Genomic DNA, 16,941 nt, shown 5'->3' with positions numbered 1-16,941 from the left:
CCAGCCCCACCCCGTGGCTCCCTCCCAGCCCTGACCCCTGGCCTCCCCGCGGACGGCCGCTCATCCGTGTGGAGGGCATCCAAGTTCTGGTGTCCGTGCTTTCAGTGGGGCACTGGGTCTGGCACATGGCGCAAGGTGTCCTGCTGGTGCAGGGCGAGCCGGGTGGGGGCGCCCTGGGGCTCCCTCTTCCCCCACAGGAGACTGTGTGGGGAGACAGAGGGGCAGGAGGGGACAGGACGTATGGGCCTCAGGACCCTTCCACGTCAGCCAACTCCCCCGGAGTCTGTCCAGTGGCCACAGTCCTTGTCCCAGCCTCCAGGCGGCAGTGCCACCTTCACCAGCATGGCCCAATGTGTCCGTGAGCCCCAACTGGTCTGGCTGAAGAATGGGAAGGTGCCGAGTCCTGGGGATAACGTTCAGCTGACCCACAGCAACAGGTACCCCCAGTTCCTGGGTCCCAACCTCTCCCTCCTGCCACCCCAGGCACTCGTGCCCACCGCCTGTATCTAAAGTCCACATGGCAACTGCCCCCCCCCCGCCCCCCTGCGGCTCTACTCCACCTGCTTCACTGTAGGTCACGCCCCCACACAGGGGGTGGGTACACCGGGTCTGTGGTCTTGGAGACAGCCCCCTCCTTTAGAGCCACCTTGGAGCTTGGTAGGAAGGAGCCCCCAGCAGCTGTGTGTCTCCCCAGCACGTTGACCCCGGTGCGGCTCTCAGGGGAGGACGAGGCCACCTACCAATGTGTGGCAGAGAACAATGCCGGATGCAGACCAGTGCCCGCCTGGCTGTGACAGGCGACCCAGAGCAACCCCCTGCCCCAGGAGGCCTGTGGACCATGGCCCTCTCTCCACCTCTGCCATTCAAATGTCCTGGGAACCACCTGCCTCCAGCGGGGACCGCATTGGCTACGTGCGGAGCCTCCTTGGGAGGGTGGGTGTGGACCGACACCCCTGTACCTGATGGGTGGGGCCCCGGGCCAGTTCCCCCCACTCCTCGTGCCCCCCCAGCCCTGTCCGGACTCTTGCTGGGCCTCGGGGTCTGTGGCCCTCTGGTGTCTCCCCACGGCCTCCTGCCCTTTCCTTTCCTGGCTCCAACTTCTGTAGCCCCCTCCCTGCTGTGTGGGGACCTGGCACGCACAGCCGAGCACCGGGTGCCCCCTTTGTGGGGCGAAGGGGGTCGAGATGGGTGCGAGGCTGCCAGACTGCTTTGCTCCTCAGAGGCAGCTGGCCCCAAGCTCCAAGAGGCCGAGGGTAGAGGGCTGCTTTGGGCACGCCTTTTCCCACCTGGCTCCGGCCACGGCCAAGGCCTACTCCATCTGCGGCAGGGGGTGCCGGCCGGGACTCTGCCTCCATTGCCGCCTCCACCACGGGCGGCAGGGCAGTCAGCCTCACACCATCTCCTCTGCAACTCCAGCCACCCTGGGGTTGGTTTCTCCACGAAAGTGCTCAGCACACCTCCGTGCAGGCCTCCTGGGGCCAGTCCATGGCGTCACACTCTCACCGCAAGCTGCTGGCTGCTCGTTTTGAGGGGCCTCTGCTCCTGCCTGAAGCGTCAGCTCCTTCCTCAACACAGATCTGGGTGAGGCCCTGACCCTCCTTATGGCTCCCCTGCCCTCTTCTCAGGGTCTCTCCCCTGGCACTGAGCCTTTAGTGCTCCCCGCAGAGCCGGCCGCCCTGTACCGGATCAAGCTGCAGGCGTTCAAGGACCTTGGGGATGGTTAACAGCAGCTCCCGCTTGGTCTCCCTGCGTGAGGTGGCCCTGGCCACCCCTGGTGAGTGGGGTCCTGAGGCAGGGAGGCAGGTGGGCAAAGGAGCCCCTCCCTGCCCCTTGGTCCTAACATGAGTCCTGAACAGCTGAACTGATGCGAGCTGCTTCTCTGAGCCGCCATATGGCCATCTCCCCCCTTTTCAGACTCAAAGCACTGGCCCCTCTTCAGGGGCGTCCCTCCCCATCTGACTGCTCTTTTTGAAAGGAGACAGAGTTGGGGTTTGGTGGCTGTGAATCCTTTGCAGAGGCATGGGGCACCCCGTCCCTGCCCTCGATTCCTCCTCCCTCTGCCAGCCCGTGACACCCAGGGCTCCACTGTCCCTCCAAGGGCTGTCCTGTATTGTACCAAAGGAGGGAAGACTTTGGAGGAAAAAAACCCCAGGGCTTATTTATCTTAACTCATTTATTTATTTATTTATTTATTTATTGAGAGAGTGTGAGCGGGGGAGGGGCAGAGAGTGAGGGAGACAAGAGGCTCTGCACTGACAGCAGAGAGCCCAACGTGGGGCTTGAACTCACGAAGTGAGATCATGACCTGAGCCTAAGTCAGATGGTCAACCAACTGAGCCACCCAGGCACCCCGAAAAACCCCAGGTTTGGAGGGGGACCCCCCAACAGGGTCTTCTCTGTGCTCCTGGAATGACGCTGGTGCCGATGACAAGACCCCAGTGGGGCCGGGCCCTGCCCCTACACCATGAAATGTGGCCGGGACCGAAGGGTTAAAAACAGCCCCAAACTTCCAGTCCTTGAGGAAACAACATCCTGTCCCCTGGGTGGACCCGATCTAAGTGCGTTGTTGGAAATAATGAAAATGGACAAAATAAATTAGGACCCGGTTCATGTTCTGGGTCGTAAGGAACACTTGGGGGAGCAGGGTGAGGTGGCAGGAGGGTTCCGGTGTCTCCGGGTGCTGCACGCAGACTGAGGGCCAGCAGGGCAGAGCGAGCTGTGGCTCCAAGGCTGCCGTCTCTAGAAGCCTCGTGTCACAGTAGAGACCAGAGTGGTTATGATGGGAGGGGAGGCCAGGACAGCTGGGGGCCCAGCCTCTGCTCAGTGCTGCCTCCTTCCCTACGCTCTTGACCCGAAATGGGAGGTCAGTGGCCTCCAGAGCTCGGGCTCCACATAAGGGTGGAGGAACAAGAACACACAGTGGGCACAGGCTCTCAAGAACCATCGTGGTGGACAGAAGGGGCATGAGCCGAAGCTGCCCCGTAGCCGCAGGGAGCACAGGCGACAGCTCGTCTTCCGATCGCCCCTAAATGGACCAAAGCACGAGGCACAGGAAAGTTTAGAAACCATTCCTTTCTTTATTAAACATAGCTTGCAAGTGATAAATATTACAAAGTTTTTTTTCTTTTAATCCTTTCTCCAAAAATTAGCTTATTTGAATCTGTTGCTGCTGAAGCACTCAGCAGCATCTGAAACGGATGGGAGTGTATTTGCCTTTTTGAAAACCAGTTTCTGTTGGTCTTAGTTTTTTCATTTTAATTTCCAAACACAATGCAGAAAATCAGAATGAGGTTAAAAAAAAAAAAAAAAAAAGGAAACTTAGAGCCTGTGCAAAAGGGTCCTGCCCCCAACCCCCATTCAGAGAGGCCGGTCCCGCCCCAGCCCCGCCCCCCACCCCACCCCCACGCTGCCCGACCTTCAGGCCTCACTCACCGTCCCAGACCCTCTCCAGGCTTCCTGGGGTGGGGTGGGGGAAAGGGGGGCCTCGAATGTGGGAGCCCAGGACCAGGCTGTGGGGAGCCGCCTGCAAGGGCTCAGATGAGGTCCGAGGGAGGGAGACGAGAAGAAGTGGGTACATCTGAGCTCCGCCACGCGGCCGTGCGGCTCACCAAGAATGCAGGCGGCCAGACCAGAAGCCTGGGCACCACTGCCCCCAGCACCCCAGGGGCCCGAGGGCAAAGCGGCCACGGCTCTGCTGACACCTCGACCTCACTCTGCTGCCCTTCCCGAAACCAAAGTAATGGCGGGGCCGGGCCGGGCCACGCACGCAGCCACCGCAGCACTTAGGTGCCCTCCCTGCATCTGCGGCCCCACCACTCTCCCCACCTCCAGCTGTGGTCTTGCAGGTGAGGAAAGAAGCATGAAACGGAATCTTACACTTCGTGGCCAGGTGATCTCCCCTGTCGCTTCACAGACAAGAAAACAGAGACCCAGAAAATGAACCCTCCCGAAGGGCACATAGCAAGTTAGTGGGAAAGCCTGGGGCAGGACCCCAGGTCACTGCCACCCCACCCTGTGTGCTGTGGCTCTCCACTCTCGACAGCACGGACCGGGAACCCCAGCTTTCAGTGGCCCAGCCTCACCCCCCTGACGAAGCCTAAAAGCACGTGTAGACGCACGTGATACATGAGGCTTTCTTGGGGTGACTTTGCTGAGACCCTATCACCCCTGGTCATCTACGCTCAAGGTGGGGTGGGGGAAATCCCTTGCATAAGAAAGCTTGACACTGAATTTTGTTATATAGGTATATTGTATATATGCTGATGCAGTCAGAGGAAAAAAACAGTGCAAATACAATTACAATTCATAAGAATACTTGGTTTCAATGCCCCCGGGAGCTGCCCCGCTCCCCGGCTGCCCCCCAGCCCCCAGCACCTCCCCGCAGTATCCGCCGAATGCTGGGGGCGGGGGGGGGGGGGGGGGGGGCGGGCGGCTTAGGGTCGGGGGTGGGCTCTGCCAAGGCAGTGCTGGTGACCCGGAGGGGCTACTCCAGGGCGGGGGGGCAAGGCACAAATCGGGGTGGGTGGTGGGGGGGGTGGCGTCTCTCGGGAGGGATGGGGTGGGGGCAGCTGCCAGTCTCCGCGTGCTGGGCCCGGCCCACTCCCCCGCCCCGGCCTCCACAGCCCTGCCTCCCTACCCCCGCCCCTTCCCCAGAAACCCTTTTGCACACGGATCATACACAAACGGGCACATTACAAAACGACGTAACACAGTTTCACAATATCCATGGCGAGGGCTTTTTTTTCTCTTTTTCAGTTTTTTTTTTTTTTTTCTACACAATGTACAATTCCTTTTAAATGGATCAAGAAATAGCTTATATACACGAATGAGTCCTTGTTATAACATCTCGGCAGCAAGTATCATAAGCTAATGAAAGTCTTGTTGGAGGGCAGGGGAGCCTAGGGCTGGGTGGGTGGGGTGTGGAGAGAAGGGTTATGCCTTCTGCAGGGGTCTGGGGCAAGGAGTGGTTGGGGAAAGGAACGAAAGTAAAATACCAAGAAGCATCTTTACAAAGCAGTTCTATAGCTAATTCCTTTTAAAGGGGGAAAGGAAAGGTAACCAAAGCAGGAAAACATTTATCTTTGTGTCTTAAAAAAAATTGTCTACCATACATACATCCAAAAATGTGGAAAAAATACTTATTCCAGGGATGGAGAAAGTCCAGATGCTGTGGTCAAATGACAAAAATAGCAAATAAAAATTAAAAAAAAAAAATCTACAAATGAGGAGGACCCCTGTCCCTCAGCCTTACACCCCCCCCACCCCCCCCCACCCCCACCCCCCCCACCCCCCCCGCTCATCTACCCGTTTCAGGCGTCTAGGGAGGAAGCCACCGGCCACAAGCGACTACTTTCAGAGCCTCTGGATGCGGGGGGGGGGGGGGGGGGGGGGTAGGGGGTGGGGGGGGAGCCAGGCAGAGCCAGCGGGGGCCCTCGCTCTAGCCATCCCCCTGAGCTTCAGAGCACTGGGGTGGAGGACCACTCTGAACAGGGGGTCGCCTTTCTTCCTATCTTTAGGCACGAGGGTTAGTGTGTACGGGCTCAGCCTGGGGATGGACAGCGACAAGAGACTGGGAGGGACACAAGGTGATCAGTGATGAAAAACTCAAGAAGTAAGGAAGACAGGGCGGGAGCAAGAGGAAGTGAAAGGCTGGTACTTCACCATGATTAAGGAAAACTCACCCCCATCGCTAATCCCAGGGAAGGGTATGGAAATGGGGAGAAGTGAGAAATCAAACACCAGCGATTGAGCAAAGGGTCACGGAGCTAAACTAGTCATTGAGCAGCCTCTATGTGACTGAGCCTGAGGGGAGAAACTGGGAAGGCTCCCGCTCTGCCCACCCCCAGCCCACCCCCACCACCCCCCCCCACCGCCTCAGCACCCCGCCAGGCACTAGGCTGGGCCGTTCCCCATGGCTCCCAGCTCCCCCCCTCGTCTACACTTCCTACTTCCAAACCCCATCACAGGTGGCCTGGCTCCCAGGGAGGAGACTCAGCTCAGGGCAGGGATGGCCCCCAACCAGACGGTATTGCACATTCTCTGTTCCTTACTTTTAATCTCAACTGACAAACTTGGGCACCTGGTACCTCCGAGCTGGGGGAGGGGAGACATGACAGAAATGGCACTTTGTCATGGCGGGTGGGGCGGAAGAGGCTAGACAGACATGCCACAAGGCAAGGTGATTTGCAGGGAAAATTTAAAAAAACAACAAAAAACAAAAAGAAAGAAAATAATAAAAAAGCTTCCAATTTCGTGGAAGAGAGAAAAGCAAAACCAAACGATTTATCCAGTGCTTTCAAAGCACAGAGGGCAAAGATGTAAGAATATATCTTTTTATATATATATGTATATATATATATATAATTTTAAAATAACCCCAGACCCAGTTTCATAATCCCCCCTCTCCCCCACTTACAGTCAGGGGCACCACAGGCCCCAGAAAAATACTCCAAACAGCCCATCACTATCTGTTACTAGCATCTAGCTTCAGATCACTTCACCACTGGGGGAGCCCAGACACAGGCTGTATCTCTGCTCCTTTATTAAGTGCTCAATGAATTTGGGGGAAGGGAGGAAAGAAAAAACCCAGGAAGGCCCGTAGGGCCAGTAGAGTAACCCACAGTGGCTCTGGGGTATAGGGAGGGGGGGGGACTGAGCCTGATTCCAGCTCCTTCTCCCCACTGACCCACAAACTTTATGGGCAAGATGTGCAGTTTGTGTGTGTGTTAATTTTAAAAGTGCCTTCTTACTTTAAAAACATTATTTAATTTTTTAAAATAAAAGTGGGGGAACTTTCCCAGGTGGCTTTCAAGGGCAAAATTCTAAACTCCTCTTCACACGTCTCTGCTCAGTGTATCCCTTTTCTGTACTCTGGCAGCTTCTAGAGCTGGAGAGGCAGGTGAGTGTTACGGGAGAGCAGAAACCCCTGCCTTTTAGGGGCTTCCTTTACCTCAGAGACAGCCTGGTCCCCCTCTTACTTCCCCCACGGTGTGGGCAGATGGGGTGCTAACCTCTCTTATCCCCAGAACAGCAACATTGCACAATTCAGTTCATTCCCTACATTAGTAGCGCTCAAGAAAAAGCTGAAAACAACAAAAAAGGAAAATTAATAGATTTCTGGAGATGGGTTTGGGAGGGGGACACCACAACTACTTTTGCAGCCGAGACCCAGAGCTGGCTTTGACCAGAGTTGTGTGGCTCTGAGCAGTGGGTTCTGCATTCAGGACAGCAGACCAGGGCAGGACTCCAAGCTGGTGAGGCATCCCTGTTCCCTCCTCCTGGCTGGAGGGTGGGACAGACAGATGGGGTCTCACCTGCTGGGAGAGAAAGCCCTTCTCTCTTCCCTTCTCTGTCTCACTCAGTATGTCCCGCCCAGCTCCCAGGACACCGGCTAACTCAGGCTGGGAACAGCTACGCCTCCCGGATTATAGACGGGACTTGGGGACTGAGTTTACCAGGAGCAGATCAGGATTAAAAAGGTGGGGGGGGGGGGGATTTTACAAAGAAAGTAAGGTGAAATAATTTTGGGCTAGTTGACCTGGAATAGACCTCTATCTCCACTGGGACCAGGAGAGCATCCAGGAGGCCAACACCAGCCTCCGTCCTCCTTGGCTCAGCACTATACTTGTCCCCATGTCCCTCTCCCGTTTCTCTGTGGGTCAATTCCGCGGTGGTTACATTTTAAAGCTTCTCCCTCCAGGCTCATTCCCCTCATTCTTAGAGCCCAACTTCAGTACAAAACACCACCTCCCAGACTGTCCAGCCCAGAGACACCAAGGGCTGATGTCCTCCCTATCTGATGCCATCACCTTGCCCCATCCCCAGGTTAAGTGCATTAAAAACTTCTGCCCCCAACGTTGCCAGTCATATCTGCTTGGGGACCCCCTGCAATGCTCCTGTCATTTATCTGAATGTCATCTGTGTTTACAAAAAAGAAAAAAAAAAGAAGGGAAAAAGAAAAATATTGAGAAAATAAAAAGGTTTAACCGTCCACTGAACAAAGGGGAGGACACACAACATCATTAAAAATGATAACAATTAGAGCATAAAAACTTTAGAAACACACGTCAGAGGGCTTAGATTTCTCTCTCTCCAGGACCTCACTCTGACCTCATCCGAGGTGAAGAGCACCTCACTGTGAAAGAAAACCGGAGAGAAGACAAGAGCGGCAGAATCGCAGCAGTGAGAGAGGGGTGGCGGGCAGGGCAGGCGCGTTTTCCTGTTGATTTCTAGGTTTGTCTTCTGTTTTCTGTTTTCCGTGTATGGTAGGCACCAGTACAGGCACTGCATGCGACGGAAGTTGGGGGCAATGGGAGAGGAGGGGTAAAGGGTTCAAGGCTGGGGCAGTGCACGTGGACAGGCGTTATTTCTGCCCGCTGATGGACTGCGCTATAGACCGGGGAGGGATCATGTCTAAAAGGTACTCCCGCTGTCTGTCTGCCAAACTGGGAGCTTTGTGTCCTCCGATGCCGGTGTTCAAGTATGCAATGTTGACACCTGGACCCAGGAGACAAAAGCGGGAGTGGGGGGGAGGGGGGGAGGGGCAGGCGTTAGAAGAGGAAGCAGCATCTTCTTGGCTGCACGACCCGGTGACCGTCCCAGGTATGACCTGGGAGGACTCGGGGGCGTGGACTTGGAGGTGGGGCGGGGGCACCAGAGGTTGTGTGCATCTGTCCAGACTTAGGTAAGTGTTATGTCAGCAGCCAACTGCCCCTCTGCACCCCACGTTTAGGGAAAGGGGTCCTCTCGAAACTTCAGTCCTACCAGGAACAGAACAAACACGGTCTTGACGGGATGGGAGAGTCAGAGAAACAGAGGAGAGTAATGAAGACACAGGGATGCACTCGTGGACTACGCTTTGGATTTCTGTGAAGCAGCAGCCCTCCACCATTCAAACAGGGTGGGGACAGCTGACCCTGCTCTTGTCGTCGAGGTCAGTGACCACACACCCACCAACGGGGCCACCAGACAGTGAACAGACAAGGGCAGGGACTGTGCTGTTTTCACCACCAGAACCCTATTGCGCTGTGCTCTGCATGGACCATGAAGTTAGCAAACATGCTAAAAAACCAGAGTGAAGGGAGAAAGGCCTAAAGAAAGCGCAGAAGCGGAAGAGCGGCCTGCTAGCCTGAAGGCCCCTCCCATCACTGCTTCTTACCTGGCATCCCAAGGAGGCCACCAGGCACAGACAGCTGGGGCGCCTGCGCGAAGTTGGAGAGCATGGAACGGGCAGATGTGGGTATGCCGCGCTGGAGGCCGCTCTGGGGCTGTGGAGCCTGTGACAGGGAGCAGACAGTGGGTCACTAGGTGGCCGCGCTGGAAGGGGTGGGGTGGGGGGGTAGGGGTCCGGGAAGAAGGACTTCCCAGCAAAGGCGGACACGCTGGGATCCACGGCTGGCAAACCACCCCAGACGGCCTCACCTGCCGAAGCGTATGATGTCTCATGATGGTCTCTTGTTTACTGACACTGGACACGGCCGGAGCCGCAGTGGGGGAAAGGGCTGCCTGCTGCTGTAGTCGCTGTTCGATTTCCTGTCGGGAGTCAGCAGGTCAACTTGGCAGGACAGCACCCAATTTCCTACCCAGGAAACCTAGGGCTCCTCCTATTTCTACTGCTGCCGACACGACAAGTAGGAGGGATATGGAGAAGGCAAGTTGGGGCTCTGGGCACAAGGAGCTAGCCCTGCTGTGCTGATTAAGGGGTCCGTCTGTCCAGGAAAAGCCGGCGCTCAGATGCTGGCAGGAGACGCCTGGGTGGTGGCAACCAGCTGACGGACGTGATGGTGAGCAGTTTACGGAGGTTTTATTTTTGACTCCTGTCTACCTGTTTTCCAGAAGGTCCCTGGACGCCACCCAAAGGGGTCTGATGGGTGGTGGGGTGGAAGCAGGACTGAGGGGAAGGATCCAAGCTCCCCAACACATCTTCCCCTCGCCCAGACCGCAGGGCACGCCTGCTCCCTCCTTGCCGTTCCTCTTCGCCGGGCCACATTACAGTCCACTCTCTCCTGGGTCATTCCCTTGTCAAATATGGACTGCAGAGAATTCGGCCTCTCTGAGAGATTTCCAGTACAAATATAATCCCTCCCACCAAAATCCACTTGTTTGAGGAGGGCAAGAAGTTGAGGGATTTCTTCGGCTGCCACCAGGGAAAGCCACATGTCTGCCTCCTGTCTGTCCCCACCCTGGACCACACTGTCATTCATGCTCTTGCCCCACCAGAGACAGTCACATGGAGATCAGCAGACAGATCGGTACGGGGAGGAACAGGGAACCCGGGCCTCCAGGCCGTCAGGACTGTGGGGATCGCACAGACAAATCCTCTAAAAACTAGAAGGAGCTACCTTTTGGGAAAACCCAACCTGAGTAGGTGGTTGGGGAGACATCAGGATTCTTACCTGTTCCTGCTGTAGGGCTTTAACAAAAGCATTTTTCAGCCGGTTGGTGTGTTCGGCCTTTAGAGCCTTCTTCTGGTTGGAGGTCATACACTGCTCACACAGAATCTTACCATTCTTCTCTTGCTTCCAGTGAGGGGTGAAATCTGTGCGGCACTGGGCGCAAACAAAGGGTTCGACCCGCAGGAGTGAGGCACAGCTTTTGCCTAGATGCCAACAGAGAGAGCAATCAGGGCCTTCGCATCTCCCCATCTCCCGATTCTCTTCACCAAATGAATTTTTCAGGAGGTTATTCTGCTGAATTCAGAAAGAGACTCTACAAGAAGAGTACTCTGCAGTTTATAAAATAACTTTTATTTCATTCGACTGTAACAACGTCACTTCAGGGAATTCAGACGGTACCGTCCCCACTTACAGAGGAGGACACGAAGAAACAGAGCTCCTGAGGGCAAAGCTGAGACAAGAACCCGGGTTTGCGGACTTTTAGTACAGCAAGAAGGAAGCGTGCTAACTCACAGGGCGGCAGACTCCACCTGGGTCCGCGACACAGGCTCCTTAGCACGTTTTGACCTCAGACCGCACTGCCACATTTACACCGTTTAGTTACCAGTGTCCGAATTAGACCTGTTTAGAGTCAATGCTGAGCCCTTCAGGCACTTTCCTCCACCGTCAGGTGTTCCCCTAAGTCCACATGTCTGGAAACTCAGGCTTAATAACTTCTGGTAGTGTCAATGCTTCACAGTCTGGGTCAGCTCTGGTTCACAGCTTCCACCTGGTCACGGTCACCTACTCAGTCAGTACACCTACTTTCCCACCTGTAAGTCCTCAAGTGGCAGGGACTGAACGTAACAACGCAGCGCAATGCCACACAAGCGCTGATGTTACACGTAAGTGTTCTAGTCACCAAATTGTGTATACATCGTGCTGGGCACCACTGAAAAGGACCAAATGACATCCTGCCAAAAATATACACGATCTACAAAATACAATACAAATGTTAAGCCTAAGATATACAGACATACAAAAGGCATTTCCGAGTAACGAACGGGAGGTGGTCTGACAACAGTAAGAACAGGTTACTTGACGTCACACAGCGCCCTGGGATACGCGGCCCAGGTCAATCAGGCTTGGCAACCTCCTGTGTAGATAAAAGACTGACCACAAAAAACAGCCTCACCTTGGCTGTCGATGACACTCTGTACGACTTCTTCCAAGCCCACCATGTAGATGAACTCGCTATTGGCCGCGCTAGGCAGGAAGTGAAGCAGGGGAGCAGGAGGTTTAGGCGGCGGAATCTCCAGGAGGGTCTTTTCCAGCTGTTTGCGAAGAGCCAGTTTGGCGGCAGCCTGGGAGTTGGCGGCATCGGTCATGGCACTGGGGCTCGGCAGGGGTGAGGACACCCTGTTCACAGTCCCCGGCTGCATGTGGGAGGCGAGGTTCATATAGATGGCAGAGGATGTTGTGCGCTGGCAGGGAACAGAAGAACTCGACTGCTGGAATGGAGGGAGCACAGGGTCAGTGGCGGGGTGCGGGGGAAGGACGAATTCTTGCTTCGGTGGCAGAAAACACTACCTGAGCCGAGTTGGGACAACTTAGCTTTCCTGAAACTCAGAAAAAAGGACGAGGTGTCCAACCTCGACAGAACGACAAAACGACAGAAGCTAGGAGGCGGAGGAACACAAGCACGGGGGATGCTCTCTGGCCCACATCCTCAGGCCTCTTCTTCCCCTGACCCCCGCTGCTTTCCTCCAGGCGGGTGTGAGCCTGCTGCCGCTCTGCCGTACAGCCTCCCTTCTCCGCTCCTACTCCCAGGGAGTCCCTCCAGCTTCCACCCTGGGCACTACGATCGATACAAGCTCTACCACAATTACCCTGGCTGTCCTAGGGCTTCTCTATGTCCCAAACCGTACGGTCTGTGGTCCTTTCAACAGGGAAAGCAAAGAAAAGACTTCTCTGTTTCCATATTAGGACTTTCTCACCGGTTGGTAATTGATGGCAGGATTCATGTTGGGTGTTGTGGTGCGTACAAGGCCAGGCTTAGGTGGGCCCCGTTGACCCTGTAGCTGGGCTGGGTTTGGTGCAATAACACGTTGGGACATCAACATATGTGGGAGGGTGGTACTGGTCGCGGAGCGGATGACACTGTGACCCTGAGGGGGAAGAAGAAGAAAGGAAGCAGTCATAGGTGGTAAAACGCTCCACCAACATGCTAGAGAGAGAACACTGCCTATAACACACGGCTGAGTGGAAAAACAGAAACACAGCGAGACTCGGGAATTCTGTCTACTCCTAGATGAGAAAGGGCTAAGCTAGAAACCTCCGGAGAAGAAAAACCACAGTGGGAAGAGGAGGATTACTTGTCCCACTGTGCCACCCAGTAACACACAGCCAGTCAGCGAGGAGGGACCAACGGGACTGTGGGCAGCACCAGCACCTCTACCACGGCCAGGTTCTTCTACGATCGTCACAGAAGTCCCAAACCAGAGCTGGGATACACGGGGCCCCAAGGCAGGTTACGCACCTGTAATGTTCTCAGACTCTGTGGTTCCACCCCTTGGGCCCCAGGCCGGGAGGGAAGCTTGGACAGGCCCTGCTGTCCCCCATGGGCAGGAGATGGCTGCACGATGGATGCCGCGTTCTGCACAACCGGGGTCTGGGGGGAGAGAAGACAGAATGAAGAAACAGAGGCAGAAGTCTGGTACACTCCTGGACTTTAAAAATCCCCAGTGTGAAGCTTCTGTTGACCAGAAGGAAAACCGAGAAAAATGGAATCAAGGTTTTCTTGATTAGGGCCTACAATTAAAAAAAAAAAAAAAAAAGAAAAAGAAAAAAGAAATCACTCTTCTTAGAAACTAAAAAGCACGGAACTGGACAAGAACGGGCCACCCAGTTGAACCTACCTGGGTGAGGCCACCGTCAGACCCAGCCCCTTGCTTCCAGGGCGCAGTCAGTACCTTCTGGACTACGTTCTCCTTCTGGAGCTGGCTCTGCCTCAGCTTCTTCAGCAGCACCAGCCGGGCTTCTTCCAATCGCAGCTCGTCCCTCAGCTGCTTGATGAGCTGCTGCCGCTCCTCAATGCCTTTCCCCTAAGGAAACACCAGGTCCCTCAGCTACGGGAGCAGGCACCCAGAGTCCCCCTTCCTGCGAGATGGTCTCTTCTTCCAGGGCTGAGCTCTGGATCTTGCACACGAAGCAGGACTAGTAATGGGGATTACTGTCTCTGTGTCCCTGGATCTAGCTCAGGGCTAGGGATTCAGCAGGTGCTCAGAAGATGCTTACAGAACATAAATGCTAATCAACCAGATTCCTGGCAAAATAGAAGACGGGGCAAAGGGAGATGCAAAGGGAACTGTTCTTGAAAACACTGTTTCCAGGGATGCCTGGGGGACTCAGGCGGTTAAGCATTGACTTCAGCTCTGGTCATGACCTCATGGTCTGTGAGTTCAAGCCCCCGTTGGGCTCTGTGCTGACAGCTCGGAGCCCGGAGCCCGCTTCGGATTCTGTGTCTCCCTCTCTCTTTGCCCCTCTCCTGCTCACTCTCTGTCTCTCAAAAATAAATAAAACATAAAAAATTTTTAAACACTGTTTCTAGAACTTATTAAGCCAAGTTTCTTCTAGATATACATAAAAACTTAGGAGTTTCTCCACATCATGAGAACCAGGTTACAGTGGTTCCAGCCAAGAGTTTATTTCTGTGACTTACTGAGTTTTCACTTTCCAAAGATAAATTATACTGAATATGCTTTGTCACACTATCTTCTTCACTTGATTCTCTTAATGCCCTCTAAAAGGGCATGCCCTCAGGGCACCTGGCTGGTGGCTCAGTCAGTGGAACCTAAGACTTTTAATCTTAGGGTTGTGGGTTTGAGCCCCATGTTGGGTGTAGAGATTACTTAAAAATAAAATATATATATTAACGTTTATGTATTCATTTTTGAGAGAGAGAGAGAGAGAGAGAGCATTCGTGGGGGAGGAGCAGAGAGAGAGAAAGAGAATCCCAAGCAGGCTCTGCACCACCAGTGCAGAGCCTGACACGGACTCAAACCCATGAACTGTGAGATCATGACCTGAGTTGAGGTCAGATGCTTAACCGATTGAGCTACTCAGGCACCCCAAAAATATAATCTTGAAAAAAAAAATAGTAGCACCTAAGTGGCTCAGTGAGTTGAGCACCTGACTCTTGATTTAGGCTCCAATCGTGACCCCAGGGTTCTGAGATGAAACCCCACATCAGGCTCTGCACTGGCTGTGCAGCCTGCTTAAGACTCTCTCCCTCTGTCCCTCCCCTGTGCACGTGCTCTCTTTCAAAAAACAAACAAAAAACAGTAAAAAGTAAATAAATAAAATGCCCTTGAAGCTGAGATTTATAAAAAGTTTCATCAACAGGTTATTTATTTAAGAAAAAATTTATTTTTGAGAGAAAGAAAGAGAGACAAAATGTGAGCAGGGGAGGGGCAGAGAGAGAGGGAGACACAGAATCTGAAGCAGGCTCCAGGCTCCAAGTTGTAAGCACAGAGCCTGACATGGGGCTCGAACTCACAGACTGCGAGATCATGACCTGAGCCGAAGTCAGACGCTTAACTGACTGAGCCACCCAGGTGCCCCTGTGGGTAGTTATTTAGATTCAAAAAGTAAACTATAGGGGCACCTGGGTGGCTCAGTCGATCAAGTATCTGACTCTTGATTTCGGCTTAAGTCATGATCTCATGGTTCATGGGTTCGAGCCCCGTGTCGGGCTGTACCCTGGCAGCATGGAGTTTGCTTGGGATTTTTTCTCTCTCCTTCTCTCTCTGCAACTCCCCTGCTTGCTCACACTCTCTCGCTCTCAAAAATACATAAACTTAAATTATTAAGATGGTACATTAAAAAAAAGTAAATTATAAAAAAAACAGAACTGGGTCTCTTAGGGAACTAAACAGGAGCAAAAATGAAGAAAGAAATCTTTTTATCTTTCTTCTCTCTTTTTTTACCTTAAACATCTCTAGGTTGGCTGCTTTGAGTCTTTCTTCCATTCGGGAGCTGGAGCGGGGACTGGAAGCCTCATTATCAGATAAAACAATGATGTCTGGGGAGGGAGTCAGCCTCCCACGGTCTGGCTCACTAGATAAGAAAAGAAAAAATTAAGGTATTTCAACAATTAAGAAAACTTCTTTTGCACGCTGAACAAAGGAATCCAAGGGAACTTAGGTCTGTCTCAGTTCAGTCAGGAGATTCAAATCTTAGGACACAGACGACACCAAGATGTGAGTGGTGACAAATCCTCAGCAAGTGTGCTCTCCATCCGAATTCCTTGTGCAGGGACCAGACACACGGTGACTGGCTTCAGAAGTGGGAGTGAGAGGTGAGTGTTCTTATCACATCCATTGAATCAAAACTCTAAACGCTTGCCCTGTATCTCACTTCCCTTTGGGTTGTCTCACTAGTCACGCAGAGGCTCAGGCAGGGAACAGCCGGCCTGGCGGAGGAAGAAGGGCAAGGGCAGAGCTGAGGTACGGAACGCCCACTGCGTGGAGGCAGCTCGGTCCACCGCACCGCGCGGCCCTGGCTGCCTGAGGGCTGACGGAGAGGAGCTTACGGGACAACCCCAGCGGCAGTCCCAAGTTAGGACACAAGAAGGTGCTGTGCCAGCCGCCTGAGGGGGAGGACCGGGCCAAGTCTACGGCTTCTGGCACACCGAAACTCCTAAACCGCATCTCTGGACCTGGCATCTACTTACCAGATTTGTACTCAGCATCTTCCCTCAAAAATAAACTCTCCAGAAACGACTTTGAAATCTTAAATCCTCCTCATTGGCTCCCCTGTATTTCAGTTCTCACTTATTAGACAATTGTGGTTTTGGTCTTTTGGGGCTAGTTAAAAGCATCATACTTATTTCTCTAAGATGATAAAAATGGCACTCCCTAAGAGCTGGATGACCAGAATTCTGGAAATTCTGAATGCCTCAGGTTCCCAAACCAATGACCACATCTTTTGACTCTCTGATTTCTTAACAACAAAAAACAAAACAAAAATTAATGTTTATTTATTTTTCAGAGAGACAGAGACACAGTGCAAGCTGGGGAGGGGCAGAGAGAGAAACACAGAATGTGAAGCAGGCTCCAGGCTCTGGGCTGTCAGCACACAGCCTGACATGGGTCTTGAACTCACGAACCGTGAGATCATGACCTGTGCTGGATTAACCGACTGAGTCACCCAGGTACCCCCCTAACTCTGATTTCTTAACTCAAAGATATCTTCCCAGACCCTACTTCCTTGAGTTCTTCAGTACAGTTAGGAATACACAGACTTAAAAGCAATGTGTTTTAGGGGCGCCTGGGTGGCGCAGTCGGTTAAGCGTCCGACTATAGCCAGGTCACGATCTCGCGGTCCGTGAGTTCGAGCCCGCGTCGGGCTCTGGGCTGATGGCTCAGAGCCTGGAGCCTGTTTCCGATTCTGTGTCTCCCTCTCTCTCTGCCCCTCCCCTGTTCATGCTCTGTCTCTCTCTGTCCCCCCCAAAAAAAAAAAAATAAATAAACGCTGAAAAAAAAAAATTAAAAAAAAAAAAAAAAAA

At 53.6% G+C, this 16,941-nt stretch overlaps 1 protein-coding gene across 4 annotated transcripts in view; it reads right to left on the bottom strand.

Moving 5' to 3' along the window:
* Positions 1-3,053: 3,053 nt before the first annotated feature.
* The window catches only part of GATAD2B (GATA zinc finger domain containing 2B), an 89,594-nt gene continuing 75,706 nt past the window's right edge, over positions 3,054-16,941 (bottom strand). For 3 of the 4 annotated variants that reach the window (XM_047840067.1, XM_047840068.1, XM_047840065.1), the window contains exons 3-11: positions 15,362-15,491; positions 13,346-13,477; positions 12,913-13,044; positions 12,371-12,541; positions 11,569-11,884; positions 10,395-10,597; positions 9,421-9,531; positions 9,158-9,275; positions 3,054-8,496 (exon numbers count right to left, since the gene is read on the bottom strand). In XM_047840067.1, coding sequence (XP_047696023.1) covers positions 8,363-8,496; positions 9,158-9,275; positions 9,421-9,531; positions 10,395-10,597; positions 11,569-11,884; positions 12,371-12,541; positions 12,913-13,044; positions 13,346-13,477; positions 15,362-15,491 — 1,447 coding nt within the window. In that variant the 3' untranslated portion in view covers positions 3,054-8,362. The remainder of the gene's footprint in view (positions 8,497-9,157; positions 9,276-9,420; positions 9,532-10,394; positions 10,598-11,568; positions 11,885-12,370; positions 12,542-12,912; positions 13,045-13,345; positions 13,478-15,361; positions 15,492-16,941) is intronic. The other variant, XM_047840066.1, reaches the window with a different exon arrangement.

The sequence above is a fragment of the Prionailurus viverrinus genome, chromosome F1 (genome assembly GCF_022837055.1).
Source record: "Prionailurus viverrinus isolate Anna chromosome F1, UM_Priviv_1.0, whole genome shotgun sequence".
Lineage (NCBI taxonomy): Eukaryota > Metazoa > Chordata > Mammalia > Carnivora > Felidae > Prionailurus > Prionailurus viverrinus.
The sequence above is the reverse complement of the archived record's forward strand: the minus strand, read 5'-3'. Positions and strand labels throughout refer to the sequence as shown.